Below are 17022 nucleotides of genomic sequence, written 5' to 3'. Positions count from 1 at the left end.
CCTTTATTTTGCATCTGCCCGATCTGTTGAATGTTCGTTTCTTACTCTTCCTTGTAAGGGGTATCATAACCACTCAGAAGGCTGAAGCTTTAGATCTGCCCTGGAAAAAACCTTCTTGCCCCCCACCCCTGTGACCCCCATTCCTGTCTGGGCCTGTAGAGAAGGTGATTTCTGCCCATCTCTGCGAGACAAAGACCGTTCTAACCCAACAGCTAATGCCTCCCTCCTTGAGAAATACCGTGAGGCCCAAAGGGCTGAGGAAGGAGAAAGGCAAAAAGGTGCGCACCACCTCGTGGGGGGAGACCCGAACAGCTGCCCTCAGGTGTTACGCTCAGCTCTCGTCTCCTTAGCCCACCTGGCCGTGATATCTGCAGGGAACAGGCCTCCCCTCTCTTGGCAGCCACAGCTCTAAGCCATGTCCTCTTGCCAGAGGGCTCAGGCTCTTGCCAGAAGCCTGTCCTGTGGGTTAGTGGACACTTTCTTGCCTTAATGAAATGGACATATTGTTCCCATTTGGTTACTAAAGTTCTCTTCATTATCGGGCCAAATCCCAAGGAGGAGGGCCAGGTGGTGGGGTTTATCTTTATTTCTAATTTCAGAAGAACTTCCAAAATGATCCCTTTAAGTTGCTTTTCTTACTGTTAGAAAGCCAAAACCAAAAAAGCAAAACCCATCAATCTCCCACTTGAAGACCAGAGCTCGCCTTCGTTTTGAAGTCACCAAAGGTTTTCTCCGCGACTGTGAAGACTGTTTCATGCGGCTCATGTTCCATCTGTCTCAACACAGAAAGGAGAAAGACTAGAAATCCTTTTAAATGCTTCTTTTATTTCATTGGTTGTACATTGGGTGAGTGAACTGAATATTACAACCAAAACATAGAGTTGATACAAATTAGACTCCTGTTTACACTGTAAGGTAATGAATGAGGGAATTCTTTAAGTGTTACAGAAAGATTTAGTAGAAATGTTACCAGTGGTATGGCTGAACGAATATTTCTGTGAAGTGCTGTTATATTCCTGAAAACCAAGAGTGAAATGTAGTTCCCATACAAGTGGCGAGTTCATCTCTTAACTACAGTATTTGTTGAACTGCTATCTTCATGTCTTGGATATTGGTGATTTTATTTTTGTAATTAAACAAAGCATTTAAGATTTATTCATCATAGTCAGACTTCTGAATATAAACAAACTTTTGGCAAATAATATTTATACAGAAAAATAGTTTTAGATCCTCTCAAATCCCAGAATTATTCTATAAAATTACATTATAAATAAATAAAAAGCAAAATCTGTTGTACATATATTTGTACATCTATGCATTTGCCTTGCCTCCTCCTTATTGTAAATGGCATATTTATGACTCTTTGCATATTATAATCACAATTCTGGAAAATGGATATCATAGTAAAAATACAGTCTTCTATATCTGTTTGGGGATACAGGTGATGTTTTTGATGCTCCATTATTAAAGGGCTGAAAATAGCTGTGTGCTAATAATTTTAAAAATCAAAATCATGAAACAAAATAAAGACAACGTGACAACAATTAGTCTACAAAAATATTTCAGTGATTCCTGTAATTCACCTTTTCGTAATGTACTAGGTTCTCAATGAGTTTAAGTGAAATAACAAAGAAAGAGAAAAGAAAAGACGAAAACAAGTTTGAATGTTCTAGGCAAGTTGTAGCGTAACTACATTGTTATAGTTGAGAAAATTACAAATATCAATAATACATAAAGATGAAGCTACCAAAGAAATACAAGTTAGATACAATACTTTCCCACAAATTAAAACAAATGCCACGATACAAGCACTACGTAAGATCACACTTAGAATGTGATTTTCTTTCGATGGGGTTATCAAATCTACAAGATAAGATGGTCATTAGACGTCGACCGACATGAATTAAAATGGCGGATCTCTTTTTTTTTCTCCAACAAAAAATGATATGGTTGGTGCATCTAGTTTTCAGAACAGGCGGTGATGCCAAAATTTAAAATATTTTACATTCAATCTCAAAAGTCAAAATACTTCAATCGCTAATATGTTCACAAAGAAAATGGATGTTTCAAACAATTACACATAATATTCATTTATAACAGCTGTTTTGTTTTTTAAACAATAATTTAAAAACTATGTAGGTACTGTATACGCTATGTGCAACATATAAAATGTGAAATATGAAATATTTGGTACGATAGTGCTTAAAATAAACTTTAAAACAAACTTTCTGAACAAAATGTAATTGTATCGCTATTACCTTGAAGATCAACCAAGTATTTAAAAAAGTAAACAACATTAAAATATGTTTCATTCATATATAGTATATATATGTATGTGTATATATAATAAGTATGTACTTGTATTAAAGTTTTTTATACTTTTGAGACATAAAATATGCTTTAAGGTGAAAGAATTAAAAGAACTATTTTTTTTCCATGCTGTAGTCAGTTACAACCCTTTAATCCAACTTTTGAAATGCAAAACAGTAATGGATTTTTTAAAAAGTGAAACTATCTACTTTTTGTTTATATAGTAATTTAGATTAAAGTCACAGTCAAATTTTCAGTGACTAAACTCAAAACTTACTTAAATTAGAATATTATACAGATCTCCTCACCTACAGCTTCGTTGTTTGACTAGGTTTTTAGTTTAGAAGTTATTCTGTAATAGGCAACCGGATGGTGAGTTGGAAAAACTAACCCCTTAGATTAGACTGTTGGCATGGGCCTCTCGTTCTTGTCAAGCTGGATGAAGTCTGGCAAAATCTAGGCACTTCTACAAAGTCTCTCTTATAAAACAACTTTAAAAATATACTTGTAAAATAATACCTTCAAGACTTTGTTTGGTGGGGTATGAAGCTCATACCGTGCAAAGTTTCTTTTTCAATCTAGTTAATGTTATTCTAGAATCACACGATTCAATGCGGCATCTCCAGGCAAACCAAATACCACACTCTGATGTGTCCCCCGTACTTGTGCTTGAATTTCCACTCAAATTTTAGACCTGTGGGACAGGTGTGAGTTTTACTTCACTTCTCACCTTTGCTGCAGCATTCATGGTGTGAAGAAGCGAACCACACTCTTTGATCCAGTGGGCAAATGAAATGACAGTAATTGGCATTTGAATCGAACCTGCCCTCGGAACAGATTTCTTAACTAATGCTAACTGTTTATTGCTAACTTGGAAAGAGTCTCAATTGAAATGAGTACATTGGTTGGACTTTTCTGCATCAGCTATGGTTATGGAGATAAGACAATATTCCTAGGACAGAAACTATGTTTAGAAACCCTTGAAAAGTAAACTTTATCCTTTATGTCTTTAAACGTCACAGCTGGTCTCAGGTAGTTAACTATCTTAGGTTGGAATATACTAAGCATACCATATTTAATACTCATATATGATGTAGCAGCACTAGCTTCTTACAGTTGTGGTCTGTCCGGAAGAACTAATTCTTTATTTAGCATGCAGTTTGTGGCAATTCTATTGAGGAGGAAACAGGATAGTATGTACAGTAACAATGTTTAGTTATTCTCAATGCAGATTCTTGGCATTCCATTCCGTTTCTGCTGATTATTTCAGAATTATCTGTTAAAGAGAAAGACAAGTGTGCTTTAGACATCCTTCTCAGAGGGAAAATAACGAGCATAAGTTTTACTCTTTGAAAACGGGAATTTTCTTCCCTTTCTCATTTGGCTATATTTTCATCTTTTGAGGCAATCGTAATTTTGAGCAATCCCCACCCTTCGTGCCAAAAAATTTTACACGTAAGCACTCCTGCTATGTGGCCGCTGTGATGAATGGTGATTTGAATGCACGCTATCATATTTTCTGTAAAACTCAGACAGCGTAGATGTGGGCATCCAGTGTGCCTGGGCCCTGATCTCCTTTATTAGTTCCTGCTTCATGTCTCTTTCTGATACGTTCCCATTATCAACCAATTAGTATTTGCTAAATATTATGATCAGGGAGTCTAATCAGAGAATTAGTTTGTACATGGAAAGTTGTGGGAAAAGGTTAAATGTAAATATTTTTAAATGTATAATAAATTAAGTGTTATTTGTTAACTTGCATATAAAATTCAGAGATGTGTTCCCATCAAAAGTAATTTTGTTCCCAAGGTATAATAACCACCAGTTTCAAATTCAGGGAACGTATGAATGTCCCAAATCAAAGGGGAAAAGGGGCAACATTCTAATCAAGCAGTTAAAACATTCTAAATAAATCCAAAAGCACAGACAAAGCTGAACTATCAAATGCAAATCGTGGTCCCAGGAGCCTGATTTCTAAGTTCATTTCCAACTCCATACCTTTGCAAAAAGACAGGGAGTTTGCCCTGTCTGACCCAGTCCTCTAAATGTCAAGCTTTTAAAACAGCCAACCTTTTAACACATTCTAACAAAAATATTTACTCTTTGAGCAATGCTTCAAAACCAATCTTTGTGAAATTACTGAAATATTTACTCATTAAACTGCCGAGAACCTATGTTTAGGGAAAGAAACCAGTGAAAATTCTTTACGATCAAGCTAATATTCCCGCATACTGGGATCCAATTCCTAGTAAGAGCCTCATTTCTATGTATAAATTCTTAGCCCCCTATGTTAGAATTCACATATGTAAATATTTTCTCTTTTAAGTGGGTGTTCCTGCAATTTGCATAATATACTCAGATCATACCAACTCAGATAATTCCTCCCATGAAATAGACAGGAGTATCCATTGATTTATTGGAACCTACAGATTTGCGTGAAAGTAGAGCAAGAACTCATTTATGTTAAATATTTATACTAAACTCAAAACTTCAAAGTTCCTGAGAATTTAATTAATTGGGAAAAATCACATTCCTTGTCTTATATCCTGATAGATAAATAAAAATGAGATATAATGATCTGATATGTAAATATTATCATGGTATCTTTGACTAGCCACTCCAAGTTGCCAATATCAAATTCTTTGGATGGTTATATTATAACTTCACTTTTGGGTTTACCTGTTTGGTTATTAAATAGGAATTATCCTATTTTGTCCCTTAGCTTCAATGCCATCTGTAAGGTTCCAAATTAAGAACATGTTGTGGGACACCAAATCGTGTCCTTTTCTCTTTCTTCTTTCCGTTTACTTTAGCAAGACTCCCTCTAAAATATTTACAGCACAAAATCTTGCAATTTCTTAAAATCAATACATAAATAATATATATTTTATAATAGATTCATATCCTTGCTTATTAAGTGACACCAAACTGCCGTACAGAATGATATTCTTAGCCACCTGGAAAGAAAAGTATTCTACAGCATGCCTAGCAATGGGCTATTATAGAAATGAGTTAGAGCAATGCTTTGGACTCATACCTGACAGAGAGATATGTACAACCACCTGGGTTTAAGTGAACTGTAAATTAACCTTGAAGTTCACTCAGAACATTACCTAGACTCACCCAGCCTGCTCTTACCCCCGTCCCAGCCTATATCAGATCCATTACGTGGATAAAGACAATATCCGCTATTACAGCTGCCTGTTGTTTAGGCCAGGAAATTGGCTCTACCCCGGTCTCTATCCTCAGCTAACTTGTGGAGTATCCTCTGGGGTATTAAAAAAAAAAAGAGAGAAAAAGAATTACTCTCCTGGCAGCTGCAAGCTTCAAGAGGTCCAAGAGATTTGATTTTAGAAGGTAAGAAAGCTGTGCGTGTTTCATTTTTTGGGTGGTGACATTTTTCTGGAAAATATAACTTGATTATTAATTTTTCTCCCCTGAGAAATAGAGCTCGCTGGCATAATCTTTAGTGTTCTCCGGGGGGAGACAAAGTCTGGAAATACAGACAGGAGTCTGGTGAGGAGCGGCTACGGAGTATTTCTGAAGTAACCTGCTGCCCATTTGATTGCTGTTTCTGACGTCAGGAGACTGCAGTGTGACGTCAGACACTAAGGGCCCGAGGGCCCACCGAGGGGACAGGGCAGTTTTCTGCTGGGGGATAGCTCTGGAGGGAAGAGAAGAGCCAAGTGTGTGTGTGGGTGGGGAGGGGCTGGGTGTGGGGAGAAGGGTGTAGAGAAGCCATTTCGAGGGAAAGAGGATTCTTCTGTCTAGTTTTAAATAGGGGTTTCCTTTACTCGGATGTTTTTAATTCGCATCAAGAAACATAATTTAAAATCAGATGGAAAGGCACATCTGCGTGCTTCCCTGTTGCGTCTCCAATTCTACATGGATATATAAAATATGCCCTACATAAAAACGTCTTCAATCTCCATTGTAATTTTAATGGCCGGCAGGGTCAAGACCTTCAGAGGGTGTCTGAATATTTCAATACAGGCACAACACGTTCATTCTTAGAACAGCAGGCTGTGGGCAATTGGGTGGCTCAGTGGGCTGAGTCTGACCCTTGATTTCTACTCAGGTCATGATCTTAGGGCTGTGAGATCGAGCCCTACATCAGGCTCCTCACTGCACATGGAGCCTACTTAAGATTCTCTCTTTCCCTCCGCCCCACCCAACCTGAGCTCTTTTTATATGTGGCCCTGAAACATGGGCTATGAATCCGATCTGACAAGTCCTAATCCTGAGCCTGTCCATTTTAAAGAACAGTTAATTAAATCGCAATTCACCAAAGTGACCTCAACAGACCAGCTGTCAGTGGCATCCTTCCTTCCCTGCGCTTGCCAAAACTGAGACCAAAGTTCCTTCCTCAACCCCCAGGCCCTGCAGCCTGTGTTTTCTTGGAAGGGGCAATGGAAAATTCTCCTGGGGTCTACCAGAGCTATATGTCAGAGAAATGGCTACCACATTGGGTCCCCTGGAAATCCCCTCTCTGTTGTTTTGTTTTTATTTGAATAGATGCCCCTTTGATTTCTAGGGGGCTCTGACTGGCTTTGGCCAGAACCCTGAGAGCTAGGTCAGTATCACCAGTCATATTTTCGTAGACATAGAAAAGGAAGCACAAATGGCTTTCACTGGTTTGCACGATGTACAAAGTGCTTGTGCAAGCCAATATGAGTTCGAGATGTTGACTCCCTCCACCTATTGGCATGGGAGTCCCCTCCAGGGTATAGTGACAGTCTGCATTGACCAGGGGAAACAGGGGTCCCAAAGGCCATGTCTATACCTCTCATGGTGCCAGTGGCGATCAGTGCTCAGAAGAACCGTTGTGGGAGCCTGGGAACCAGGGAAAGGGGAAGCCATGGGGTATAGTTTAGAGTACTGTGGAGGAGAAAGCAGTGACTGTCTGGAGGAGCCAAATGGGCAGAGGGACCATGGGGCTGCTGGGACCCTCCCCAGGAAGTCCTTGCCTGGACGGCCAAGCACATTCTACCCCAGGCTTCCTCCAGACTGAGGCCACGTGCACAACTGCTCACGGCAGCAGAAACCCTGCCTCAGTCCCAGGTCTGCTGTTTGAGCTTCTAAGGACCACGACACCGTATAGGACAGGACAGAAATAAAATATACTGAACAGGGTGTACTTCTGTCCATCTTTCTGATAGGCTTGCCTCTTAAATTTAAGTATCTTCCCCTATAAGGAGAACCATGATGAAGAAGGGGGATAAATTACTAAAATAAGATTTTAGTCAATCTTGTATGGTAAATCAAATTTCTGAACTTTTGAAAGGATTACTTTTAATCCCCTTTGCCACTAAAAGGAGAACACACAAAAAATGCGACTAGCTGATGCCCACGAAATCGGCAATTCTATTTTTAGAACAAAGATACACTTGATCTCAAAGCATGACCACATGTGTGAATCTTTGGTGGACCCTCTTGGAACAGGCATGTCTGTGAAGCAAAAATATCAGTTGGCTGCCGTGGGGTCTACTTATTAATTAGCATTTCCTTCAGGCGGTTGGATTTTTCAGAATCTGACAATTCTGCTTCATCCACATTCTTAATTTGTTCCCATATGAACCTAGTATACAAGTAGACTAATATTTATTTACTGAAGAGAGAATGTGAATGGCCCCGAAGAACATCCAGGGGGTTGTTTTCCCATGAAATGTGTGATGGGCAGTCATTGACTAATCTGTGTCCTTGGTGAAGCGTCTACCACTGCTTCGTGGTGCCATGGCAGTCAAGCTCATTAAAAAGAAGTCTGGGTCCTCGTACGGTAAACCAGCTGACGGGGGCAGGGCCCCAGCAGGCAGAGCACGTGAATGAGTGGGTCAGGTAGGGAGTGTGGCAGATGGAAGGCCCTGTGCCTACAAGGAATGGAGGAGAAGCTAACCAGCTCCAACCAAATGCTATGTGCAGAAACCCGGGCTCTACATTGCTTGACCCAATCTTCATTTTCCAAAAGAAGCTGGAAATTCAGCAACTAATTCACATTACAGAAAATAACTGTGTGGCTCATGTATCTCTTTAGGCTGTGTCCTCTTTGAGCATTACTTATTGGAAGGAGCTATCCACTAAGCCTGGATTGCTGGCTTCCCGAGCCGGGCAGACGCCAGGGCTGGAGGCAATACCGAGGGAGCCAGCAGTCATCGCTGTGGGGTGGGATTGGAGGAGGAGGTCTAATGGGGAGTTAATTCTGCAACTTGCAGACATTTGACTTTCACCCAAAGAACAGGGTACTTGACCAATAGGCACCATCTAAGAAAAAACTACTGTCCCTCCCTTTACTGATTCACCAGATACGAAATATCCACATTGCCTTGTCTCTTCCAAGATGATGCTAAATTTTGGCTGAGCCATCCATATGCTCTGACCCTTGGTGGACACTTGAAAGAGAGCTGACTAGCGTGAGAAATGCACTTGGTTGAAACACCGAGCTTGAGTGTGTCAGCACCATCAACTCAACTGCTGAACTGACTAGCCCTTGTGTCAGAGCAGGCTAAAGAGGACAAGTCAACATAGCATTTCTCTGGGCTTCAGAGGCACCAAGTATTACCACTTTCTGAGTTTTCTACCTTGTGATGGATATCCAGGAACTGAACATATGAATAATTATGGAAATTGTGAGCTTCCAGATGACTTCTAGAAATATTCACGCTTTTTATATAAATGTGTTCATTACCACCGAGTTTCAGGGACGTCAGACGAGCTGTCTTTTAAAATGTTAGCTCAACATTAAAGGCAGTAGGAAGGCTTACTGCTTGGCTTAATTGAGAGGAAAATCATTTCAGTGGGAAGACCCAACCATTCCTATGGATCCAAACCACAGAACAATTCGAAGGCAGGAATAAGGTTTTACTCAAACCCTCCTGCAGAGAGCCATCCAGTAGTGTGTTTGGGTGCAGTTGAAGACGTGGATAAAGCATGCCTTATAAAATATTTGTGTGGTTTTGCTGAAATCTGAAGGCATCTCAGTGGATCTCAATAGCACTCACAATGGATCTCAAGTGGACATTTCCAAGCAAGGAGGCTTCATTAATGGGGTCCATGGCAAAACTGGTTTTGTAAGAACAAGGCAGTGTTTCATTTGTCTGTATATCCCTAATGTCGGGGGTAGGGCAGGGCATGCAGGAGGCACTTACTAACTGCTAGGTGCACGGAGGGCTGAATCAATATTTACTGAGGACACAGTACCATGATGCTGGCATCGGCGGAAGGCCAATGAACACTCACAAACAAGACATAGCAATGGTAGCAGAAGAACCCTCTGGACAATAGTGATCTCTGCAGTCTTTCAGGGAGTTTACGGATTCGGGAATATCCAAAGAAAACAAACAGGCCTCTCCTTCCTCTACTCCTTGTTATAGACAGATAAGAGGAAAAGTCTTGCAGGCTGGGGGAAAAATCCCTCACAAAGATGGAAACATGGCAGAGAAACAAAAACGCCACCTGATGAAAACGTCTAGACTTGGTTGATCCCTTAAAAGTCGTCTTCTGCGGTTACAAGGCCCTATTTCTTCAGAAGGTAATTTCTAAGAGGATGTTTCACTATCTCCTCAAACAGAACTAATTATTAATTTTAAAACTGAAAACTGAATGGAATTTCCTAAAACTGTGGCCCACCTAAGGAGGCTTGTTCCTCACCATCCTAATAGCTCGCTTGTTCTTTCTTTCTTTCCTGTCTTTCTTGTCTCTCTCTCTTCCTTCCTTCCTTTCCTTCTTTTTCTTTTTTTAAAACAGTTTTTTCTTTTAATTCTGTCATGCATGTTTTTCTTCACTCCGATCTACCGGCATCCCCCTCACACCACCCAATCTCTCCACGGCTTAATATTCTCTCTATCTTTTCCCCAATATTCCACACATCTTCCCCATGGCAGTCACTACTATCTGAAATACCCTGATTTTGTCTGAGAGGCCAGACTTGTGATATATTCTGGCTGAGGCAAACTGTACAAAGGCGGAGAGACATTTGTATGTTTTGGGCTGCAAAATAATTCTGTACTTAATCACAATATGAATTACCGAAGTCAAAAGCGAATTACTTTGATTTCGGTGAATGTAGCATGATCAGAGCAATTCTAATGATATGTGTTAATAAATGAATATTTTTAAGCATTTTGGTCCATTTTAAGATGATGTGTAATGAGCAGTATATAAAAAGATGTTTTGGAAAATAATCCTATTCATTATCTGTGGGGGGGGCGGAATATTGTTCTGAGAGAAGGCAGCGTCTCAGGCCATATTTGACTTGTTTTCAGAATGGGGTTTTATGAATATAGGCAGGGCACATTTTGGGCTTGTGGGAGAAAATTCTCACATGTGACAATGGGTTTCACTCTTGAGAAGGGAAGCCTGAGGCTGGCTGGAATACCCCCAGTATTCAGCAGAACTGAATGGGCAGTATATTCAGGATCACTGTTTTGTCCTCTGTCATTAACGGAAAGTTTATATTCAGAGTTCTAATTCCTTTGTTCTCAGTGATGTCATTTTGTTGAGGACTCACTTCTAGTATTTTCCATCCTATGATGGTTGAACAGAAAGATTTTTCAGATATACCTTTCAAAATATCAAAAACTGTAAGTTAAAAACATTAATAACTGAGTTTCTGTACAAAAGGCAAAAACAGTGGCCTCATTGAAAACTGACCTGGGTCTACACTGACAATTTATATTATTCTGGACAAAATAGGTACATAGAAATTCTTGATTTGATATTCTTCACATGAGCCCATGTCACATGTGGAAAAATCTAGACTCCCCTGAGTACAGGGAAGGCTCCGATCACGATCCCTTTTTCTACCCCACACCCAGCCTCGACCAGTCCAATTCCCGGGAGGGAACTCTGAGGAACATTACTGCTGCTTTTACAGTGAGACAGGAATCTAGTCTAAAAATCCCTATGCTATCCAAGGGTGACTCCTTCTCCTGTAGGATATAAAGGAGGAAGAAGGAAAGGCATAGGAGAGACTTTTTGTTCCCTGGGCTTCCCCCAGTGCTGTAGAAGTGTTTAAAACAAAAACACATTCAGGAGTGTTGTGTGCTTGTTCAGGGAGAGGGGAGCTATGGGACCATGTTAGCTCTGCAAGGGCCAGAGGAGGGCAAAACAACAGGAAAACAAAACCAAATCCTAGTCTGGGAGGGCCCCACGACAACCAGGAAAAAAAGGAGGCAGATCAAGCTGTGGCATCCATGAGGAATGGGCGGGTGGGTGGATGAAAGCACCTGGAGGTCGGGCAGGGACAAGTCCCAGATTTTCTCTTCCTATTCCTGCCCAACATTCCTGACTGCACACCACACATCTCATCCCTACTCCACCAACCTACACCAGCCAACATCGCAGCCACAGAATTCACCAGAGGTGATGGTTCCTTTGTTCCAGCAGGTGGAGAAGGTGAAGGACTTTTCCATCACACAACTGTCTGGGGCTTTGAGCTAGGCACGTGCTTTTGGCATCTGTCTTGAATCTCAAAGATAGAGAAACATCCACGCACAGGATATCTGGCCTGTTCTGTGCTGTTAATACAGTGTTATCCTTGAGCAATGTCATGCATTAAGTAAACCCTGACAGATCAACCTGGAGAACTTACTATCAAGTGCATCACTGTCTCTATGAGAGAATTATTTGAGTTTTAAACCAAATGACAGAGGGAACTCTGAACAAACATTTTTGAAACTGGGGACAGTCTGCATATTAAAGTAGGCCAAATTTCTCTACTATCAAGAAACAATAGATAATATTTGGGCCACACTATTTAAGAAAATACTCTTAAACATTACAACAAAAATTATAAAACATTTCTCTAAAAATATCGTATTTAGAATATGTTCCCTGAGATGTGTGGCATGGGAGGCTAGCTAGGATTAAACAGACTGCCCACATCGGAAGCTATTTCCCTGAAGGTGACCTCTGGGCATGAAGGTGGATTCTAAGAAAACATTTTTTATACCTTTACAAAAGAGTTCATGCAGCAATGGAAAAGAAACTTCAAGAACAGTCATTTATACCTGCTCTTTTCAAAATGGGATTTTTACTCCAAGTAATAAATGGAAGATTTGGGCCCAGAAAAATCCCAGAAACAAGATCCTGTTGGATTCAACCTCAAGTCCTCAATCCTGCTCAATACTCTACTTTTGTATCCACCACCATTATGTCAGGCTTAGAATCCCGAGCACATTTTGGCTGTAGTACTCATCTTAACAGTGGAGCAGAATGTATAATTTATCCTGTTGACAACTGGCTTTTAGGACACCAAAGGCAGGGAAGTAAGCAAATGTGAAGCTTCAGTAAAAGGAACGGTAAGGTTAGTGTGAGGTGCACACATGAAGTGTGTCTCTGTGTCGTCATCATCTCGTACATTTCAAGAACTGGTGGGATGACACTGCCATCTAATAAAATTTTCAGCAAAATTATGTTTTTTTTCCTACTTTAATCCTTTTCCTGTTTGAGTATGTGTGTCACAGAGACAGAGAGAACAAGGTTGGTTAACAAGACTACTTAGCTGTGTGTAAAATCATAGTGCAAAGGTAAAATCAGAGTCCTGGAGTGGAATTTCACGAAGCTTGTCTATGCCACCAACAAGCTTCGTGACCCTCTGAGCCTAGTTTCTCACTTTGCCTGTGCAGCACGGGCATCTGGGGAGCTACACAAGGGTACCATCTGTCTTCCCTAACAACTCCGAGGAAGAGCCCAAATATGGTATGATAGATGGCAAAATGGACACCAAAAAAGAAAAAAAGAAAAAATATAAAGAAATCTCCTACATTCTCTTTTATCTCTTTATTGCTGTCCTCTGTCAAAACTTAGTGGGTAAGACCTTCCTTTGGGTATTTCGATTTTTTGAGATGATCCTTATTAGGTGATAATCACTTTCACTGGAATTACTTGCATGTTGGTTTGGGGCCTGTCCCCCTTACCAGGTTAAGCTCAGGAGAACAGGGACTATTTTGTTTGATTCTGTATTCCCAGAATCCTGAATTTTAATGACACACAGTAGGTGCTTAATAAATGTCTGTTGAGAAAAAGTATAAAGGTGCGTTGCTGCTGAGCCAACAATGGGCTTTTGTTAAGGCCTGGCATCTCAGGAGAGACCCAGCTTGCAACAAGGATGGCTCACTGAGGAAGGACTTGTATTTGCCTTCAGTTACCTGCTTTATGAAAACTCTTAAAGGAAAACACGGCAACAAGAGCATTTTTAATGTAATAAAAAAATAACTCTGAGCTATGGATTTCACAGAAGCACCATCAGACATCTTCTTTCCAACACTACTCACTGCTTCTTTGGAGAAATGTCTGTTCAGATCCTTTGTCCAATTTGAAAAATTGTAGTAAAACAGGAATAGCTTACTATTTGCCCTTTTAACCATTTCTAAATGGTTAATTTCAGTGGCCCAGGGACACTCGCCAGTGAGCAACCATCCCTGTCCATCTCCGGAACTCTTCAGCATTCCAAACCAGCACTCGGTTCCCAGTAAATTCCCTATTCCCCCTTCATCCCAATGCTTATTCCTTCTTCCCTCTCTCCTTCCCATATTTGGCTTCAAAACAGGATCGCTGGCTGTGTCACACCTGAGTCATGAGCAACTTCCTAGGCTCACTTTCTAAGTCAGCTCCCTGCCTTACTGTGGAACCTCCTCCCGGGGCTCCTTTCAGTTGCCTCCTCCAGGCCGCCCCAAACAACCACTCCCAAGTAGTGACGTTCAATGACCCTGGGACTGGTATGAAGGTACAGTTCTGTGGAGACCTTGGAGACAAACAAGGTTTCTCTTTCTAAATTACCATTGTTTGAAAAAGTCCTGGTTGAGAGGACTCCTCTTGGCAGACTCTTTCTAGCCAGAAGTTATTTGCCAGTTTGCCATCCTGGGAAGGGGGAAATGGTGCCCCTGTCCATCTGCTGTCTAGCTCTTGTTTACTAGACTCAAATCTGAATTCCCTAGTGGTTTCACCAAGCAACAGTATTTTCAGACTATTTACGATATTGAACTTGACCTTCAAAAAGGCTTGCTTCTATGAGAACTTCCTTCTCAAACGGTTACAACTTTAAAAACTAAGAGTGAAACTCAAGAGACAGAAGTTTTTAAGGGAACCACATAAAGAGGTTCATCCTGACCCTACACTGACCACAAGCTCCAACCTCATTTAAATATGGTGGAGACACAGGAGAATAGGATTTGGAGGCGGGCAAACCTGAATTCTAAAGCTGTCCAGTCACTTCCCACTTGCTTGAATCTTCAATTGTCCTTTAAGATTTGCTCTCCTCTGGAAAATGGATAAAACCCTTCATAGAGTTCTGTTGAGAAGTAAATGAAATAATGTAGAGCAGGTGTCTGATGCTTAATAGTGGTTACTGGTAAGTGTCGGTTCCCTTCCCTTAAAAGAGAAGGGGATGAGTAAGATTTGGCTTCAGCTTCTGTTTAAATGGGCTTTCAAATAATAATACTATGCATTTAAATATTCTATGATCTGTATGGCACTCCATCTATGTTGGTAATAAACCCGATTTTGATGCAATTCAGATATTAAAAATGTCAAATACACTTACTTTCGTTTCCATATTTGCATATCCTGACCTGTCACTGACAACTAACTATAGGCCAAATTTCTCATTTATTCATGAAAAAGTCTTGACTGTCACTCATGCTAATAATTTTTCAAACCCAAATCTTTTATCACGAAAGTATCAAGTGCCATCAGCGTCTGATGATCAGTGCTATAGAAAGCGAACATCCTATGAAAGGCCGGATTTCCCACGCTTTAAACTTGAACATCTAGCCCCATTGGGTGTGCTGCCATTGGTAAAGGATTTGCCACCTCTTATTCTCGGCACTCATCTCTCCAGCGGGAACCAAACATGGTCCCTAACTCATGAGTTGACCTCTCAGATCATGTGTTTAGTGAGTACTGGCAGTAGGAAACACGCAAGATGGCTGTTTTATTTGGTAGTATTTCATCCATTTTAAATTCCTAGGCTAAGCCACAAAACATGAATATTTTGACAAGGTATACGCAGCATTCACTAAATACTTGTAGATCACTGTGCTTAGAGCAAACCATGATTTATGGACACTTGTGCATACCAGTCTCGGCTAACACATGTCTACACCTTATCTTCAAGACCTTCACCTCTCCTTTCCTGGATCCCACATACACCACAGACAGAACTTAGGCTTAGGTTATGAGCTTATGTTAAAAAACAAAAAACAAACAAAAAAAAAACCCACAAAAAACAAAACTCTTAAAAACCCTTTTCTGTGGGGAGCCTGGGTGGCTCAATGGGTTAAGCCTCTGCCTTTGGCTCAGGTCATGATCTCAGGGTCCTGGGATCGAGTCCCACATGGGGCTCTCTGCTCAGTGGGGAGCCTGCTTCCTCCTCTCTCTCTCTCTCTCTGCCTGCCATCTCTCTCTGTCAAATAAATAAATGAAATCTTAAAAAAAAAAACTCTTCTCTGTGGCAAAGAAATACAATGGGCTTTTCTTTTCAGTCTTGACACACTCCTTAGATTTAGCTTTTTTAACGTCTTATTCAAGACCATTCTTCACATTGCGGGGGGTCAGAGAAGAGCAAAGAAAATGTGAACAATAGCAATCGATCCACACAATCCCTTTCTCCTGAATTCTCATCACTAGAGTGGTTCTCTGGCCCTTTCAAATATTTTGGTGTAACAATGACAAATATTGAAAGAATGGTGGAAGAACTATGAAATTATTACTGGAAAAAATATTTGGAGAAAAAAAGGAATCAAGTTTAATATCCCTGGCTTTCTTTTTGATTCCTCAGAAACCTTTCTAAAGTCTACAGGGCAGAAGCAAAGCTATTGACTATTCAAAAACAAATATGTAGACAACACACCCAAGCTACACTGTGGTTTGACAGAGGACAGGGTGTGGTGTTAGAAGAGTTTTTAACCCTTACATAACATTGAGGAGTCACTTAACCATTCTAGGTCCTTCTCATTGTGCAACGGAAGGTTAGGGAGCTTGGGATGTTCTGCCACTGAATCCATGATCTTGGCCAAGCTCCTTGGCTTCTCGAAACTACCATTTCCTCATCAGCATACTGGGGATAAGAACAGTCCCTTCCAGGGCCATTTTGGGTTTTAATAATTCTGTGAAAGCCTTATTAGCACCATGTCATGTCTCCATAAAGGACAGCTGTTGACAAGTCTGGGTGTTGTCTATGGGCTCCCTACTTTGTGGACCATTGGATGACCATTTAAAGCACATTCTCAGGAAGGCAGTGTGGTGAAAGGAAAAGTAGTCCTCTAGGAAGGACACAGATAATTGGGTTTTAGTCCTGGTTCTCTTAATATTTGTGTGACTTAGATAAGCTGCCCTGCTGACGTGGGTCCCTCTTCCAGTTTGTAGCTTGCACCATAGCTTTCTTTTGTATGTTACCGTGGCGGTATGGCAGGATTGTGGTAAATTTGCCCCTATAACTTACTCCTTCCAGGACCAGGAGTCGTCGATGCCGGTCTTGGGTCAGACCTGCTTTGCCTGATGCAGCCGTGACTCCGGGAAAATGGGGGACATTTACAATGTCCAGCTTAACGATGCTGCTCCCAGAAGTGCCTTGTGATACATAGTGACAAGTGTCTGTATTTGATTATGGGAAGCTCATTGATATGCGCTCTGAGAATCTCTGGAAACTCCCAAGCCAAGGGCATGATGATAAGAAGAATATAATTTAATCACTGAAAGTCAAACAGACCAAAAGCA

The 17022-nt window shown here is 40.8% G+C and overlaps 1 protein-coding gene across 8 annotated transcripts in view; it reads right to left on the bottom strand.

Moving 5' to 3' along the window:
• Window positions 1–805: 805 nt before the first annotated feature.
• Window positions 806–17022, bottom strand: part of MBNL2 (muscleblind like splicing regulator 2) — a 158508-nt gene continuing 142291 nt past the window's right edge. For 4 of the 8 annotated variants that reach the window (XM_047720260.1, XM_047720262.1, XM_047720263.1 and 1 more), the window contains one exon: window positions 806–3586. In XM_047720260.1, coding sequence (XP_047576216.1) covers window positions 3459–3586 — 128 coding nt within the window. In that variant the 3' untranslated portion in view covers window positions 806–3458. The remainder of the gene's footprint in view (window positions 3587–17022) is intronic. The other 4 variants (XM_047720261.1, XM_047720264.1, XM_047720265.1 and 1 more) reach the window with 1 other exon arrangement.

The sequence above is a fragment of the Lutra lutra genome, chromosome 3 (assembly GCF_902655055.1).
Source record: "Lutra lutra chromosome 3, mLutLut1.2, whole genome shotgun sequence".
In the NCBI taxonomy this organism is placed as follows: Eukaryota; Metazoa; Chordata; class Mammalia; order Carnivora; family Mustelidae; genus Lutra; species Lutra lutra.
Note: the sequence above shows the minus strand (reverse complement) of the source record. Positions and strands in the feature narration are given on the sequence as shown.